At 32.9% G+C, this 19,902-nt stretch overlaps 1 protein-coding gene across 7 annotated transcripts in view; it reads left to right on the forward strand.

Annotated features, from left to right (window-relative positions):
- Positions 1-11,998, forward strand: part of LOC107441698 (uncharacterized) — an 80,762-nt gene extending 68,764 nt beyond the window's left edge. For 6 of the 7 annotated variants that reach the window (XM_071183219.1, XM_071183223.1, XM_071183220.1 and 3 more), the window contains 2 exons: positions 2,485-2,784; positions 8,775-11,998. In XM_071183219.1, the coding sequence (XP_071039320.1) occupies positions 2,485-2,784; positions 8,775-8,989 (515 nt within the window). In that variant the 3' untranslated portion in view covers positions 8,990-11,998. The remainder of the gene's footprint in view (positions 1-2,484; positions 2,785-8,774) is intronic. The other variant, XM_016055049.3, reaches the window with a different exon arrangement.
- Positions 11,999-19,902: the final 7,904 nt, after the last annotated feature.

Raw genomic sequence — 19,902 nt, forward strand, 5'->3', positions numbered from 1 at the left:
ACAACGATTTTCGACCCCCGAAGAAGCGGTTGATGCATTCAAAACGCATGTTTTGGAGTTACCTCAATCGGACTGGAAAAAGTGCTTTGAAAATTGGTTCAAACGCATGCAAAAGTGTATTGATCATCATGGAGAATATTTTGAAAAACAATAAAACCAATTTCGATCCTACATATTTGTTTTTTCATTATTAGGCCAGAAATATAAATAGTAACCCTCGTATTGAAACACTTATGAAAAAAAGTGTTAGTTAACTAGTTATTTTAATAGCAACCTATTACAAAGGCTTCGTATTATATAATATTTCATGGGTAAGTTTTTAAATCTGGACACTGCTCAAAATGCGTGTTTACGAAAATGCTCGAAATGCGTATGAAAGAAAATGGACATAGCTATTTAAGAAAATGGTAATAGCATTTAAGAAAATGGACATTTCGTTTGGTTCCATTCTTCAACTATCTTTGATGATAATTGTTATTTTTATTAAAAAGAATAAACTATTAAATCTAAATAAATTCGTAATGTGATATCTTCAATTTGCATAAATCACTTGACAAATAGACTGGGATAGCCTGGTCGGCCATAGATGGCGCCAGTGAAGAACAAGAAACGCACCCTCTGCCTTAAATTTGCTCGGTTTCACCAAGCAGGCTTGCTAGTGTGGCAAGTGGCATTAGAAACAACAACAACAACAACAACTTGACAAATTATATTAAATTAGTCTTTTTGCCAAAATTCTTTAAAAGTTAGCAGTTGTTTGAACGAAGTAGCTTCTGGTGCTGCTATGAATTTATAATGGAGTGGTAGTATGATGCAAGAATTTATTAATGCAAGAATTTATTAATGCAAGAATTAATGATTTAATTATGATGCAAGAATTTAGAGTTTTAAAACTCATTATACCGTTTAAGATTCTAAAGATGAAGGTATTAACTTAATAGTTCGGTTATTTACTAAGCCAAACCGACACCGAAGTTAGGGACATTGCCCCGTAATGATTAAGTTTTGTATTTAAATAAGTAAGAAGAAGTAAGCATGTAATTTCTCGTTAATTTATTAAACTTATTTATAAACTGAAAAAGCGCATTTTTTGCTGTGTCCATTTTCGCGAGCATGTATTTCTGAGCTGCGTCTATTCTCATAAACATGCCAGAAAAAAAGAAGAAGAAAAAAGTTAGGTTCATTCAGAGAAAGTACCTTTCGTGTCTTAAGATATCATGTGCAAAAAAGTTCAGAATGTTTAAAGCTATTAATAGTAAATAATAATATAATTATGAGTAAATCCAATTCTTAGATCAAAAGTTCGTTCTGTTCTTTACTTTGCCTTCTGTACAGCATGTGAAAAAATAAATAAATGAACCACCTTGAATAAATTTTAATCTAATAATTGCAGCTTCACGTTCTAGGGCTAAATCTTATTTGTTCAAGGAGGTGACCCCTCAAATATGCTAATTAATTACTGCGAAAGATATATATGCTAATTACTGCAGGTGATTTTAAATGTAGGACTTTTTTAAAATTCGATTTCTCATGAACTATTCGACAGATTTCACTCATTTTCTTTCTATTTCGCATTTCTATTCTTAAATAAAACAATAAATGTTTACTAAAAGTTATTTTTCGCATGGTATTATCTTTTGATAAACGAAGTTTATAATTCTGTGCAAAAACTTTTCTGCTTGCTTAAAAAGTTCTCTGGATTCGGAGAAAAACGTTTAAAGTAAAATTAACATAGGGGGCTGGGATATCCTGGTTGGTAGGACGCTGAACTCGTGTTCGTGAGAAAGATAATTCGAATCTCCCCGTGTATTAAATGGTGACTGGTGCACGCTCTGTCAGGGTCACAAAGTCCTCCAAGTTCCCATAACAAATCAATATCTATGGGGTATTGAATTAAAGATTGATCATTCTCTGATTCAGGTGAAAATTACGGTCCGTAGATGAATGAATGAAGTATTGGTTCTTCCTATAAACGGGCCGTGGCATGTGTCTGGCCGAAGTTTGGCCGTAGAAGGCGCCAATGAAAGAAAAACAAGTAAGAAATGCACCTTCTGCCTTAAAAATTCCCTTGATTTTAAACAGGCTTGCTGATTGGCAAGTGGCATAAGCAACAACAACAACATTAAACTGTCTAAAATTTGGACCGCTCTCCTAAACAAACTATTGGGACCATATTTCCTGAATTGCGGCAAGCTTCTACATTTTGAGGAACAGATGGCCGAAAAAAAGGCATCTTTACTCAGAGAAAGTACATTTTGGTGACTGATTTTGTAACTTATAATATCGTCTGCACTAATCAATAGACATATTTGATGCCGCATCCTCAAACCACTACGATTGAGTCCTAGAACGTGAAGATCTAATCATTAGATCAGAAATTATTCAGGGTGGGTGGTCTGTTCATTTTTTGCGTACTGTATATCCCTTTTTCATGGTAAGTATAATGTGCCTGTGAGGTACTATAATTTTTTTTATTTATTGCAGCTACTACTGCTGATTCAACAAAAATGAGTTACGTGAAGCATGGAGCGGTGCACACAGTATGCTTTGTCGAAGACCAATTATTGCCAATTGCTAATCAAAGATCTACAGCATTTTTACGAATATTGCGAGTGGCGTACATTCGATTACCGCATGGTGTCAAAGTTCCATTTGCTCGATTCACTTGCAAATCGTTCCTCCCTGTACTGCTGAGACCTGGAGTTTGCTGTCATGGAACGCATCCTGAATTCGAGACCTTAAAAGAAACTGTGCAGAGGGCTTCAGCGTGGATAAAAGAAAAAGGTGCAGATTTTTCTTAATTTCAACTTTAATTCTCTAATCACAAATTGATGATTGAAGAGATAATTAGGTGTCGGCAGAGATTTTAAATTCACAGAAGTGCATGCCACTTGTATTATGTTAGCAACCGCTCTTTCCATTCGATTTCGAGTAAGCCCAACCTGTCAGATATAAATTCTCTTGAAGGGATACATTCTATTTTCTTTCACAAAAAAAAAAGATTTTTTTTTTTACTTAGCCCAAAGACCAGGCACGAAGCCATGTAGAACATAAACTAATTATGTAATAAAGTTGCAAGATACACAAAACAAAAATAACGAGGGTTGCAATAATATAAATAAGTAGCAATTCTAGGTGAGGTTCTAAAAGACGTTGACTCAAAAGAATTATATTTTAACAAACTCGACACGCGATACGGTGCTGCAGTTTGTTATATTTCTTATAACCGTTGTTGAACTGCCGAACCTATTCTGAGTTAAGAACTATAACGCCGTAATCTTGTAATTTCGAGCCCAACTCACAAGACAAAGGAACTCTGGGATCGAACATTGAGTGCAAACTAGCCTCCATGCAGGACTTTTTGATGCAACTAATCCGCATTTGCGTTACATATAGAGGAAAACCCCGAAGTCTTCCCCTGTTAGCCCGACGCCTAGGGAATTCTAACCCGTGATCCATCTACCACTGAAGATATTTTACATCAACCCTGTGGTCAGTGCGAGGAGGGAACGGAATTTGTATCAACCAGTCATCGCAGGGATTTGAACTCGAGTCACCTCATTGGGAGGCGAACGCTCCATCCTTTGAGTCACTCCGGCTCACGGTGTTGTATTTGATTAACTTTACGTCACATAATTAGCATTCTAACTCATGAGGCGAAACTTACCTCGACTTTAGCCAGCAATATTTAAGATGTTAGCATGCTATCTCGTTTATAAGCAACCAGCTGGCGCTGGGGTCATAGATCAGGTGGTTGTGTATCAGTGGTCTTCTTCTCGAGTTAATAGTATCACATTAGGAAGGTACTAACGAATAAAAACTTTATTTTGAAAATATTTAATCAGATCCATGATTTTTTAAAATCATTTTAACATTAATCAAATCTTAAATCAGGTTTCAGGTTTTATGCCCAACAGTTAAATTCACAGTTATAAAGCAAATCTAGTTTTGAATTTTTTTATTACATACGTAAGTTGAAAATAAATAAAATAAGCCGAATTAAAAATTTTTTTTTTTGAAAAAAAAAAAAGATCCCTTAGAGAACTGCTTTAGATGCTTAAAACGGTTATTTGCGAGCCATATTTCAGTGTAAAATTACTAATGCAATTTTTTATAAATGTACCTCCTTTTCATAATTTATTCAATAAATAATTATAAGAAACATTATGTTTTAAATGCTATTTCTTTTTCATTAACATTCTACTTCAAATAATTTTATAAAGTCAGCCAAAATGTTAATTAAATAATAGATTACTAATTGAATCTACATTCAAAAGTTTACTTCATTCAAAAGTTTCAAAAATAATTACTGGTTAAAAAAAATTCCCTAACTCTCAAAACTCGTTTAGCTATTCACTCTAGAAATATTATCTCATTTCTTAACTTTAGGGTAACGCAGAACACAATTTGGGAAAAGCAAAACATAGATTATATAAGACACCTATGCTATGTCAAGTATGCATGGCAAATTTAGACACGTTTTGTGGCAATAACAATTTGCAGAGGCTTTAAAAAATTATCTTGTAGCATTATTAATTAAAATCTTGGGAGAAAATAGTTATGTACCCTTGTCCCTTTGGACACATGTAAAAAAGGTCGAGAGTTCAATCCCAGCCTGGCTAAGACTACCCGTGTAGTAAATGGTGACTGGCGTGCGTTAAATTTGTTAGGTCACAAAGTCCTCCTAGCTCCCATAACAAATTAATACCTCTGGAAGTATTGAATTGGAGATTGATCGTTCTCTGCTTCAGATCAAAATTACGATCTGTGTATGAATAAATGGATGTATGTATGGGTCCACCCTCTGAACTGGGCTGTGACGCGTAAGCGTTGATGAAATCGTATTCTTGGCCGTAGATGAGGCCACTGAAAAACAAAAAACGTACCCTCTGCCTTAAATACGCTTGGTTTCACCAAGCAGGCCTGCTGGTATTGGCGAGTGACATTAGAAACAACAACAACACAGTATGCGTAGTTATAAATGCGAAATTTTATAAAAAATAATTTTTTTAGTTTTTGAACTACATGTCATATCAAAACTTTTTTGATTTTGCAAAACAATTCAACAACTCGATGTTTGATTTTGAATAACGTTTAAATTTTTATGATAAGATTAAGCGTTTTGGTACTTTCATCTACAATTAACCATTGCGTTACATGGTGGTAATTATTAGAGCTGCAGAGATCTCTTAAAATTAGAAAATTTAAACTAATTAACCATTAATTTAAATTTATTCAGGTTTTAATATTTTCAACCCTTCCTTTTTTATTAACAAATCGTCATATTTTGTTTTACTGTAACATAAACATTAACTCGCAATCCCTAATGCATGCAATTTTTAAAAAATTTCTTTTTGGCAAGGACTTTAAAATTGTAGATTAAAGACAGTGATTGCGCTACACCTATGTACAAAAAATATAAAAATACTATTATTATTATTATTATTGTGGCTCAGCCCCTTGGACAAGTCGATACAAATTTTGAAATACAGATTATTAAAACACGTTAAATAAATAATCCCAAAAAATTGTCGCGGTAAGATATTATTTGATTAAAAACTTCTATCACTTCAACACATATACAAAATGGAAATAACAGATGACATGCTTCAAGCTCTCAAAAACAACGCCACCTCTCCACAGTGTGAGGAAATGCATTTTACCTTGATCTTTCCCTCTCGGCCACTGTGGTTTTTCTTGTTCCTTTTTTCATCTTTTTCTCTCTTGGCTACTGAGTTTTCCCAACTTTATTTTCAAATTTTTCGTTGACAACTTTTCGTTTTAAATTTCAAATTATTTTTGTTTCTTCTCGTTCACACCTGGAGATTCTTGAAAATGGGAGCCAGTTTTTGATCGCTTGAAACGTGTCGACTGCGATTTTCTATTCATGTATTTTTGAAGCGAATGAAATTTTTAAGCAAGTAATGAATGACTATCTATTTAAATTTATGCAAGATTTGATCTTTTCGCCCCCACCTTCTTTAATAATGATTTGTCAGATTTCGATACTAATTTTCTTCTGCTCTATATTAAATATTAATTTACAATCCCTAATGTGTGTATTTTTTTATTAAATTTTTGAAAAGGTATCTAAAAGTGTAGATTGAAGACGATAAATTAGCGTTACCCCCTGAGTACTAAAAAAAAAAAAAAGAAAAAAAAATCACTACTTAATGTTTTTATAACAAAAGAGTAAAAACATTAAAATTGATTTTTTTTGTTGTTTTCTTTTTGTGAAATATGAATTGAGAAAAACGATTATTGCCTTTCATAATAAACTAGTTATGCTCTTTTAATTTGAAGGTGATACTAATTTGTTGCTCTGAGGAAATAATTTCCCTTTTTATACTATTTGAGTATTAGTTTGTTACTACTGATATGTAAGTTCCAATTATTCCATTTTTAATATAGATTCTAAATTAATATACGCTGCCATACAATAGTCCCACAGTGGACTGATTATAAAGACACGGTTCTCAGTAGAACACTGAAGTCAAGCATCACTGCCTGCAGTCAGTAAGCGAGTGGGGACCACTTTTATCACCCTACGTAGGGACCGAGGATGCGCGGTATCGGTTCTCGTTAAACTGTTCTACCCTAAAGTGCTCAACCTCGCGCGCAGGTCGTCGGACTACCAAGGCGGTGGAAACATGCCCTCTGCAGAGGATTAAAATTGTGATAATATGTCTTCGGATCATCGTCAGGAATGTTTCCCAGACCGTCACCAATAGCCCGTTGTGCAGCTCTAGTGTAACATAAATAAAATACATACCTACCTAGCTACCGTATAATAATGGAAGAGACTATTTCAGTTCTTTACATTTTTTAAATGTATCAAGAAATTCTCAGAGATTTTTATAACTTTACAGGTGTTTAGATCATGCTATTTCTCAGAATTATCAATAAAGTTCTGAGGTATAAAGGTCTGAGGGACCGACAATAAATTACCAACTACAAAGGTTGTTTCAGAACACCCCATGCGAGAAAATAAGCTTGTAACTTGTATCGATTAATTTAGTCAATTAATTTATTTAGTAAAATTATATATTTATTTAGTAAATTAATTAATTTATTTAGTAAAATTTATTTAGTAATTAATTTAGTAAAATCAAACTCAATTGTATGCAATAACTGCATTAAAGTTTCGTAAATCTAGCTTAAATATTCGTGAAGATAGGGATCTTTTTATAAAAAGAACTATTTATTTTTGTCTTACGTATTTTTACTATAACTCTCTATTTTCTCACTATATAAAATATTCAAGAAAAGTAAACAAAATTTTCAGAGCAAATTTTAACTAACAACAATAATATAATTTTAAATTTTTAAAATAATTCATCATCATTAAAAACAGAGCAAGATATGAGTATTTATAGTTGTCCTTTTACACTGCGCATGCTGAGAAATTTTTTAAAAAAAACCTGCATAATTTTGCTGTGAATCTTATTTGGTAACTTATGAAAACGGTCCGATTAGAATATCTTAAAAATTTAAAAAGTTTGCAGCAATTTTCTAAGTCGTTTTTGTACTTTTTTTTAAAGAAGAAATCTCTAGTTGATAAGGGGTTTCCTACAAGTTTAATTTTGCATCATAAAACCAAACTCAATAACAAATGATAATCCTCTAAAATTATCGTCAGGATAACAATTCTGGATAATCCTCTAAAATAATTGTTAGCATAAGGAAAGGAAACATATGCAATAGAAGACATACTTAAATAGGGATGGTCCGCTAATTTACAATCCAACAGCCTTTAACTACTCGCTCTCTTTTTGGGAGATTTTCTACTTGACTGCAGTTGGTCTCAATTATAATGCAGGCCTATATTTTATTTTAAATTTGTTTCCTAAATTAATCAAAAATCAAGTTTTTCTTGATTTAAAAATATACCATACAGGGTCGTTAAAAGCCGCTGGATTGGAAAATAGCACGATGGTCAGCCATAATGCTGCTGCTATTTTCTTAAAATAAATTTCGTTACTTACACTCTATAACAAAAAATCGACGCACCGAGAAGGAGTTGTCCGATTGAAACGAAAATTGTTGGATAGGAAGACAATGTACAGAATAGTAAATGATTAAAATTTGAGAGCAATTGAATAATTTATTGCAGAGTTACGGTAACAAGTTCAATGAGGTGTTGACCCGCCTCTAGCCTGGATACAAGCTGCCACACGGCGTGGCATAAACCGATAAAGCTCCCGGATGGTCTCTTGCTGTATTTCCTGCCAAAATTGTCGAACGAGGTCATCAACATTCCGTGCCAGATGCAATCGCCTTCCCATCATATCTAATGCTGGGTTTTGCATTTAATGNNNNCCTGCTGAAAAACCAGCCCAGGGCGCTGCAAAAAGAACGGTAGCAAAACAGGTCTTAGGATGTCGTCGACGTACCGCTGTGCAGTAACTGTACCTCTAATGACGACCAAAGGGGTCTGGCTGTCAAAGGAAATGGCACCCCAGACCATAATGCCATGTTGAGGGCCAGTGTGGCGTGCAATAATGAAGGCAGGATTCCCCCTCTGCCCTGTGCGTCTCCAAACACGTCTTCGATGATCGTCAGGACACAGTTGGAAGCGGGATTCATCGCTAAAGACTATACGTCCCCAGTCAGCATCATTCCAGCCTGATCTGCTCAAAACATATAATTATTGCATACGAAATTTCGAAGCAATCGGATGATTGCTTCTTGATGTGTCGATTTTTTTGTCATAGAGTGTACATCCAAATTTTATAAGATCATAATCATATCATAATTTTCTTTTTCAATTTCAGGTGCAAATGTATTGAGCATAGAAACATCTGATTGTCGATTGTATAAAAAGGGAGCTGCTTATAGCTCAGGGGTAACTTGTTACTTCACCCCTTCTCTCCATGATCGATACTGTTTCTTTATTATACGAGTATACATGGATGGTGAGTACGGTGAAGAAAATGAAGAAGACAGTGCTTTAGTACCTTCACATGCATGCTGTTGCAATATACAGTAAAATATTGATTAGTGAGGTCATATTCCTTGCTGTAGTCATTTTTTAAAGTAATGTGCCTTTTATTCCCTTTTTTTGATAAAAATATGAAAATAGTATGAATATTTTACTAAAAGAAAACACAAATATTTTTAATTCTAAATAGATAAAACTTCTTTGAAAAAAACGCGCTAAAACGCAGCAGAAATTTAAAAAAAGTAGCAATAAAGGAAACGAAGGAAATAAAAATCAAAATATGACCACCGAAGCCGACGTCTTCAGGGGGTACCGGCCTCGGTAGCCATAAAACAAAACAAAAATTCTCCCTCAATTAGAAATGGTTTTGTTTTATGGCTACCGAGGCCGGTACCCCCTGAAGACGTCGGCTTCGGTGGTCATATTTTTATTTTTATTTCCTTCGTTTCCTTTATGAATATTTTGCAATATTCTGAAAATGAATTTACTTCACATTTGTTTCATAAAAATTTTCTTCATATTACAAATGAACCTTGTAATGTTCACCTTATTTTGAGAAGTACCTTATACTATTGATATAAACAGTTTTTTGTAGTCGCTTTAAATTTTTGAAAAACTACCATATAATTTAAATGTGGCCACTGTTAAAAATGCTACAACTGCTCACTGTCTGGGAACAAAATTTCTTTATTTTGCCTCGTAAGTAGTTAAATATAGTTTGTCTATCTAGAAAAACTTCTCTCATACAGCTGCTGCTATTGAAACTAAAAAGTATATTTTAGAAAGTGGAGCTTTTGATACTTCTCTAGTTAATCACCTTCAAAACTTGTTCCAAATGCCCTACTTGAAATAGTCCAGTATCGTTACCATAGTCACCGACAGTTCTCCAGGCATGGGGAGTATTTTTAAAAAAAAAATAAACAGGCTTTTACTTTGTATATGTTGACGCAGCAAAAATTCTGTAATGTTTCTGATAAAAGTACTAAAAGTATTAGTTAGATGCTATAAATTATTTTCATAAAATATTTCTTTTCGTCATTTATTATGAATATTGCATACCGAATACCATAAAACTTGGTTTGCAAAAAACTAAGCCGACTACGATAATAAATTTGCTTACATCTCATTTTACTACGCTGTTTTTCTTCTTAATATTTATGTTTTATGTGTTTACATTGGTGCGAAATTGAAAAATTAAATTCAGAAAATCAAGGTGTGTTGAGTTTTATTATATTGTATAGTATTCATAAAAAGGCAACTAGTGCATTTTGGAAAAAGAAAAAAAAAGTGTTTAACAGATCTTCGTATCTAGTTTTTGATTAATTTCAAAAAAGGATATCCTTTTTCAAACTTTTTTTAAAAAAGCACCGATTAACTGCTTTGTAATATGTATTGCAATAATAAACAATCACATTTTTCTCAGTTTTAAATTTTTAATTTCTTTAAATTAATGAAAAGAGGTTATTTATTATTTGTTAGGTATCATATTCAGTATTTGAATGTGATACCTAGGTGATCATACTTCAATATTTGATTATATGCATTATATCTGTGTAAATTTGGAACTTCACTTAGAACACGAAATTTTCATTTCAAGATTTGATTCGCTGAATACTCTACGGAACAACCTTGATTTTAAATATAGTTATTTATCTACTTCCTATTATTATTTTTAACTTTCGCCAAACACCATGTTATGAAAATTAAATCTCGAGTTTAAATTTAGCGAATTTGCAGCATAGTTAATTTTCTTCCCGGCTTTATTTGCCAATTAAAATTTTTGTAACAAAACTTTTATTCTTAATTTCTTTTTCATGATATTCTCTGATAACAATGTATACATTAAGTATTAATTTGTTTTTTCCTTTCTTTACCCGATTATGTACTGTATCCCATGTGTAATTATTTATTTATTTTTAATGTAGTATTATTATAGTTAACATAATTATATATTTTCACTTTGAATTGTTTATTTGATGAAACATTTATTGTACTCAATTTCTCAATTATCTAGAGAAGATTCTCCTGTTGGCGATAAATAAATTTTGCTTACTTATTTATAATTTATAATTATAAATAGAATATTTGTAATAAAACTTTTATTTTTAATTTCTTTTTCATGCTATTCTCTGCTAAAAATGTATGCATTAAGCATTAATTTGCTTTTTTTCTCTTTATCCGTTCATGTATTCTATATCAAGTGCACTTATTTATTTTTAATGTAGTATTATTATGGTTAACATATAAGTGAAGAGAAGCTTAACCCTGCCCCAACAGGGCATCCGGGGAAATTGCGCTTCTGTGTTCCCGAATTGCGCTTCTGTGTTCTATCAGTACAAGAAAACAAATAGAATATGGTGAACAAAAGAGACTTTCAAATGAATAAGCAACCCAGAGAGTGGGATACACGGTAGTAAATGTGCCGATTTAAAGATGTGATGCTTACAGAGCTACAACTGAAGGATGTTTCGTAATATAAATTATGTTATTATATGTTAACATGTAAATATATTGAAACTTTATTGTTTATTTGATGAAACATTTATTGTATACTTAATTTCTGTTTCACCTACATATGGTCTTCCTCTTGGTGATGACTAAGTTATATATATATTTTTTTTGTTTATTTATTAAATGAAATTGCTTTTGGGAAAATTGCTTTTTTTGTAAATATTATTTAATATCGAGAAAATTGATTTGAGTTAACAAATGGAACCCAACAGCAAACCTTTGAGGAAGACAAGTAAACCTTTGAAGTAGAGAGCTTTGGTTACAATAATCAAGTGAGAAAAAAATGCTCTAAATACACGGTAGTAAATGTGCCGATTTAAAGATGTGATGTTTACAGAGCTACAACTGAAGGATGTTTCGTAATATAAATTATGTTATTATATGTTAACATGTAAATATATTGAAACTTTATTGTTTTTTTACTGAAACATTTATTGTACTTAATTTCTGTTTCACCTAGATATGGTCTTCCTCTTGGTGATGACTAAGTTATATATATATATATTTTGTTTATTTAGTAAATAAAATTGCGTTTGGGAAAATTGCTTTTTTTGTAAATATTATTTAATATCGAGAAAATTGATTTGAGTTAACAAATGGAGCCCAACAGCAAACCTTGGAGGAAGACAAGTAAACCTTTGAAGAAGAGGGCTTTGGTTACAATAATCAAATGAGAGAAAAATGTTCTAAATACAAATGGCGCGGGGGAAAAAAACGGAAATCTTGAGATTGAAAACTTTTTTGATTGATCAGATTTTCACGTATTAAGATTCAATCTTAATGATTCGGAGACCTAACCTAAAATATGATAGTTAAGATGACGCTAGACCGCAAGAGAAACTTTTCATCGGGGATTCTGCTATCACCTCCATAACTAATAAAATCTAACGTATAGTAAAATTGAGTTCAGGCAAACCTAGATTGAGCCATGAAGTTTCCATTGCTGAAATTTTTTTCAAAAAAAATCTCAAAATGCAAGCAAATTATTATAAGAAAACTTCCCCAATGCGTAATCCTTGGTTATTGTCTCATAATTTGTTTTCATTTTGATATTTTGAAAATTTCTTTTTCGGTATTTGAAACTTCATGGCTTACTCTTGGCTTGCCTGAACTCAAATTACTTATGGAAGTGAAAGAAAATTTAAGATGAAAAGTTTCTCCCACGTTATGGAGGCCTCGTAATGAGTATAAATGATACTTTAAGTAACGAAATCAGGCACAAAAAACATGATTTCTCTGAAGAAAAATATTTAGTATCAATAAATTTGGGTTCTGGAAAATATGGTCTCAATACTTTAGACAGGAGAGTGGTTGTAAGTTTGGGACCGTCATTATTAAATTAATTTTTTTTTGCGCATTTCGTTATAACTCCAGAAATAATGGAGTGAATCAAAAGCTTTTAGCACACGATTATAATACGCGCTAATCCAAAGAAGATTAATCACATGCAAAATTATTCATTATTATTTATATATGAGCTAAGAAATCTGAATTTTAAGTAATGCAAATTCTGACCTTCATGGAGGGCTTTTTGAAGGAGCTATCCCGCATTTTCGTTACATGGAGATGAAAACCACGAAAACCTCTCACGGCTAGCCTGGCGTCAAGGGGACTCTTACCCATGAACCACGAACCGCCACGGCTACACAATGGGCTATTGGTGACGGTCTAGGAAACATCCCTGAGGAAGATCTGAAAACCCATCATCACAATTTCGATTTTCTGCAGAGGGGGTGGCACCCCCGAGGTAATGGTTTAACGAGAAACAAAATCGCACCCTCGATCCCTTCGCAGGCTGATCATAGTGGCCATCCACCAGCACACTATCCGCAACCAGCGATGCTTGACTTCAGTATTTTGCTGGGAATCATTTCTTAACGATTAGTCCACTGCGGGACTTTTACCATTTTAATCTACTCCATTTTAAATGACAAAATCGAAATTTTGAAGGGGATCTATCGATCAGTTCTTGAAAAATAACAATTTAAAAATACGAGTTGTTTGGGAAAGTGAAAAGAGTAAATCTAATATTGTCGCTAGATTTTGTGAAAAAATTGACCTGAAAACTGAAGAAATGTGATATCACAACTTTCAGATCTGACATCTGAAGAGTTCTAGTCATGGATGGAAATTGATGCAAATATCCCCGTGTCATCCACATTAACAGAATCAGAAGTTTGCCCAATTGTTATCAGAAAGAAAGATGGATGATGGAACTGACTAGTCAGATGAAGAATGCCCTGATGTTTTGCCACTTCTTACAAATGAATGCAATTAAAGTGTTGAAGCAAGAAGTACAATACCACTCAGATGACTTTAAACAAATTTATGTTTAGGAACATTTAATAAATAAGCTTCTAAGGAGAGATTATAGACTATCCAAATGATAATTTTTATATTTATTCAGCAGTTTTTGTATTTTAAAGGAAGTATACAGCACATAAATATAAGGTGAGCTTTTTCATTTTACTTTCAAATTTGGTTTATGTGGGACTTAAATTGGTGAATTTTTCCAATTTTGGGATTCGCTTATTGTCATCAATCGGTTATTGTTATCACAATTATTGTGATCCAAAGTGAAATCATATTAAGATGAGACTATTTTGTACTACGAAGTAGATGTATTTTATGTTACCACTTATAAAAAGTGCTTTTCACATCACTGCGGTATAAAAAATACGTAAGTTAATGAATTTGCTACAGTGAGCTGAGTGATTGGTAAATAGGTTTTTTTGTTATTGATTACACTTTGATTTAAAGACTTGATGAGACAGATTAGAATTATTGAATTTTAGAATTATTTGCTAAAAATATTTTAAATTATAATCTATTATTATTTTTATGAATTGTTTTTATTGATATTGATTAAAAAATGATTGATCACCTCAAAAATTGCCTTAATATAATTTAATTTAAAAAAAAATTCACTTGCTATCTCTGCTTCATTCCTACTAGCTATAGCTCACCTACTCAAAAACTGCTCACTCAGTTTCTTTCTAAACGCTTCGCTGTCTGAGACACATTCCGCCATAGTTTTTTTTCAATTCCTCGTGATTTTATACTTTAATTTAAATATATTGAACGGGGCTTGCTATCACTGGCTAACCCTAGTAAAACTTGCGTTGATTTTTTTCAGATCACTTCACTCGCTCATTTAACTTTAGTTTTGTTTAATATCCTAATTTTTTATACTTTATTTTACGTTTCTACTCACTGTCATTCTTTAACCCTTGAAACTGCCTTTTCAGGTCGCTTATCTCGCATATTCCATTTACCTGACTCCCTATAAAACGCATTGCCGATAAAGCGAATATTCGAGTGGATTGATATTCGTTCCCTTCACGTAAATTTAACGCTTAGTTATTAATCCATAAAGATTTAATTTGAACTTTTTATTTTAAACCAACGAATTTTTTGTCAAGCGAAGAAGTTGACAATTTGTCAAACGTAAAAAGTCAACCTACAATCACCAGAAGGAAAGCAGAGAGGTCCAGCAGTGGACTGATCGTTAAGACACGGTTCCCAGCAGATCACCGAAGTCAAGTATCACTGGCTGCGGTCAGTGTGCGGGTGGGTGACCACTTGGATCAGTCTGCGTAGGGACCGAGGGTGTGCGGTATTGGTCCTCGTCAAACTGTGCTAAAGTAAAGTGCTCGACTTCGCTCGCAGGTCGTCGGGCTACCGAAGCGGGGGTGCCATCCCCTCCGCAGAGGATCAAAATTGTGATGGCATGTCTTCGGATCATCCTCCGGGATGTTTCCCAGACCGTCGCCAATAGCCCATTGTGCAGCTCTAGCGCGACGTAAATTAACAACAACAAGAAAAGCAGAGAGCAGTTAAGAGAATTTTTAGAAATATCTATATTTCTATACCTAGATATTATGGAAATACTTAACAAGCTAAGTGATATAGTACATTTTCTTTTAATGAAAATAGACTGTTAGACATTGTTATGCTTCAAATATATAAATATTAAAAGAGTAGATGACGCCCGGTGGTTGGGGGGTAGCGCTTCGCGCTGTCGTGCCACAGGTCCCTGGTTCGATCCTCGGGCCGGGAAAGGGTGACTCTGCCTTTCATCCCTTCAGTGGGTCTATAAATGAGTACCAAGCATGCTTGCGAACTAAACACTGGGGGTTCCGCGTTCGGCTGACCACCTGACCGGAACATCTGCTCCNTTCTTTCGGATTATGCCAACGACATCTTCAGATATAAGCCTAAAAACTTTGAATCCAAACCTAATTCGAAATTAAAAGCGAAATATCAACATTTATTATCTTTGAACATGAAGTGGTTGGCTTCAAAAAATTGCACTTATGCTGAGATTACACATCAATAACTTGTCGATAAACTTGATCGATAACATCGATATCGATTTGACAACGATAATTCGAAAAAGAAAAACTATTTAATATGACAAAATTTAAACAAAGTGAGACGTAGCGCACATTTTCAGTTATAACAAAAATTCCCCAACTAATAATTTCGCAAAACTTAATTGCGTTAGTAAAACTGAGTTAAAATAACTCAAATAAATGTTCACAATCAATAACGTTTTCATAATATAAAATATTTACTGTACATTTTTCTAAAAATATGCAGAAACTCATACTTTTTCATTCAATAATTTAGTTATCAGAGTAAAAAGCGCTATGCTAGTCAAAAATTCCCTAAGCAGATCGTTTTGGAAAGATGTTTATGTTCCGTTTGTTGTCAAAAGACTAAAGTAATCTAATTATTTTAATTGTACGAGACATTTATGAAAATAAATATCGTAACTAATATAAAAATAGCAGTAATATTTTTTCTACATATGCTTAAACAATATAAAGCATTATATGAAATCGAATAGTAAATACATATTATCGATAACCAATAATTGGAACATTACTTAATAATCTGAATTCAATTCAGAATAATAACCAAGGAAATGAAAAAAGATATCTCATATCAATTCATGCATGAATAGAGATAACAGAAAAGATAATAATACTATGATTGAAATTTAATTATTAGCTTTCGTATTTCATAAATTTGGGTTCTCTTTCACCTAACTATTCAAATCGAACATCAAAAATACAAATGTCTCCTTTCTTTTATAAAACAGCCAAGTTAGATTGATTCGTGCAAAATATTAATCAAAATTACTCATTTTGTTAGTATAACACGACTTGAAAGAGTCAACTATACATTTTAAATATATATTGCGCAGCTGTAAGATAGCATTATTTTATTTTTAAATGGCGGAGTATCATCGAATAAAGAAAATATATCCCCAAGACTTAAAAATCAGTACAATAGCCAGCGTTAGACATTTGATGAAAAGATCAATTAATTATGAATACGAAGATCTTAAGTTCATAATAAAATCATTTTATTTGGTATCAATCATTTTCAGTTTTAGAAATTCAACATCATGTGGGACTTTTTCTTTCAGAAAAATAGTACTGGTACATCTGGCGACTGTTGTACTTTTCATACATTTGATTACTGATATTTTGAACATCATTTCTATTATACACCTCTTGCCTATTGGATTGACTTTCTCTTCGATTATTACCTGTTCTAGTAGTATTACTATACGAGTAATACTTCTCAAGAAACTAAAGAATATCATGTCGACATTGTTATACCTACAAAAAGTTCAATCTAAACTTCAGTTCGAGAACATTCCTAGCCGAAAATTTAAGATCCTTCTTGGATTTTGTACTGGTACATTAATATCGTGCGTATATTTCGCTCGTACAATAAATGTATGTTATACAGGAGACCTGTTGCCGATGTATGTGCAGGATTCCTTTTTTGGCTGGAGTTCAGAAAGCAAAGTAATAAATTCCATCTTACTGATTTTGGTTGAATTCGTGGTATCGACCCAAAAATACACTTTGCCTAACTTCACAATTGTTTTAATTTGTTACACTTTTGGTTGTCTTATAAGAATTCTCGAGTCTTTCAGAGTTTGTCTTCAAAAACAACGCGATTCTCAAGAAATTATTCAGATCTATTTAAGGCATTCTCAAAAAATTCAAGCCTGCGTGGAAAAAGTTGAGGGTTCATTTTCGCTGTTGTTGTTGTGCATATACGGTTACATGGTGTGTTCTATATTCAGTGTAGCTATTATCTTTGTCAGGCTCAATATTAAAAGAGCTAATTTAATGATTCTTTTGCCCCAAATAGCAGTGTTTATTGTGGCGGGAATTGGATTCTTTTTCACCAGCTTTCGAGCTACAGCTGTTCATGAGGAGGCTATTAAAGTAAAAGATTGCGTGCACACTAAAGTAGCAACATTAAATTCCTTTAGTTCTGAGCAAAAATGTTTATTTTTAGCAACAGCAACGGATTTTCCAACTAGGGTGACCATAACAGGATGGCGTCTGTTTACTTTAAATCGAAATTTTATTAAAACAACTGCTAGTGCGATGATATCGTATGGAATTATTCTCTCTCAACTTGGAAAATAAGAAATTTCGAATAATAAAACGCATAAATCGGTATTCAGCGTAGCGACCAACTTTGTCTGGCTCAATATTATAAGAGCTAATTTCTTGATTCTTGTATCTCAAATAGTGATATTTTCTGTGGCTGCAGCATTCTTTTTCACTAATTCTCTAGCTACAGCTGTGCATGAAGAGACTATTAAAGTAAAAGATTGCGTGCACAATAGCAACATCTAATTCCTTTAGTTCTGAGCAAAAATGTTTATTTTAAGCAACAGCGTCCAACTAGGTAAACCATTACAGGATGACGTTTGTTCACTCTAAATCGAAATTTTACTAAAGCAACTACTAGTGCGATGATATCGTATGGAATTATTCTCTCTCAGCTTGGAAAATAAAATAAAAAATATCATAAAAAGCTTAAATCGGTAAATACAGGATGTTTTATAATGGCCATTCTCTTAGAATCCTTAACAAAAAGGAAATAAAGGTATATTCAATGGAGGTACTAAAATACTCGAAGAAAAAGAAAAAGCGCTATCGAAATTCAAAGCGTCACAAAAAAGTTGGGCTAAAAACTTGTTTGATTGTGGTCCCGCAGTGGACTGATCGTTAAGACACGGTTCCCAGCAGATCACCGAAGTCAAGCATCACTGGCTGCGGTCAGTGTGCGGGAGGGTGACCACTTGGATTATTTTTCGTAGAGACCGAGGGTGTGCGGTATTGGTCCTCGTTAAACTGTTCTACCGTAAAGTGCTCGACTTCGCTTGCAGGTCGTCGGGCTACCGAAGCGGGGGTGCCATCCCCTCTGCAGAGGATCGAAATTGTGATGGTATGTCTTCGGATCATCCTCAGGGATGTTTCCCAGACCGTCGCCAATAGCCCATTGTGCAGCTCTAGTGCGACGTAAATTAACTACAACTACTACTTAAACTTGTTTGATTGTGATAGGAAGCCGAAGTTAAAAGGTGATAAAGAAAAACCTCCAAGTTTCTTAAGGCAATCAGATGGTTTTAAATATTTTTTCTCGTCATATAATAGCTGAATACCACCAAAGAAACCTGAATGATAAACCATTCCAAATTTAAGCGAATTGAAAAGTTTTTGCACCCAATTATGAAATTCGTTTATCCAAAGATAATTCCATGCAAAAAGAAAGTTTTAATAAATATTTATTATTTTATTTAATAATAGTCGAAGAAATTTGAATTGTAAGGTATGCAATTTCTTACACCATTTCAAAGAATCCAATTTTACATGACAAAATGCAAAATCTGAGCGAAAACGGTCGAATAGGCATAAGAAAAAGAACTTAAAAAAAAAACGATTCTTTTTTCTTTTCGAAAAAAAATATTTGAAAAAAAAAAAATTTAAAAAACTGTAAAGTAATAAAATGCTCAAACTGTAGTCATTCTAAGTAATTAAAGTTGCAAAACCTAAACTAAAAAAAGCCATAAGAGGTTGAAATTTTCCCTACAATATAATAGTCTACAAATGAGGGTTTGCGGATACCTGGATATTTAAGAAAAAATCCAACCCACGTTGGCTGGTTTTTCATTAAAAAAAAACACAGAAATAATTGGGTTTTTTTAATAAAAAAAATCAAAAATAATTGAGTTTAAAAGAACGAAAACAATTATACACGGAATAAATAGGTTTTTTCATATAAATTCGTCAAGCATTCTCATATAAACTAAATATAAGAATAAGATACTGATAAAAATTGCTAAATCGAATTAAAAGAATTAGTTCAGAGAATTACTTTTTCAGTCATTGTTCCGCCATCTTAAAGTATAATGAATTGCAGGATGATGAACAAATGTAATATTTAATGTGTTAAGCAGTTGTTCACTAGTTTTAACGTTAATAAAAGGGAATTTTTAACTGAGTTGTAGAACTACATAATGTAAATGCACATATTAGGTATTTGTAGCACATGGTATGCTTGTTTGTATTTTTCAGTTTTTATATGTCTTACAATAATCAAGAAATTATAAAATTTCTTTAATTTTA

This window comes from Parasteatoda tepidariorum, chromosome 7, assembly GCF_043381705.1.
Source record: "Parasteatoda tepidariorum isolate YZ-2023 chromosome 7, CAS_Ptep_4.0, whole genome shotgun sequence".
NCBI lineage: Eukaryota > Metazoa > Arthropoda > Arachnida > Araneae > Theridiidae > Parasteatoda > Parasteatoda tepidariorum.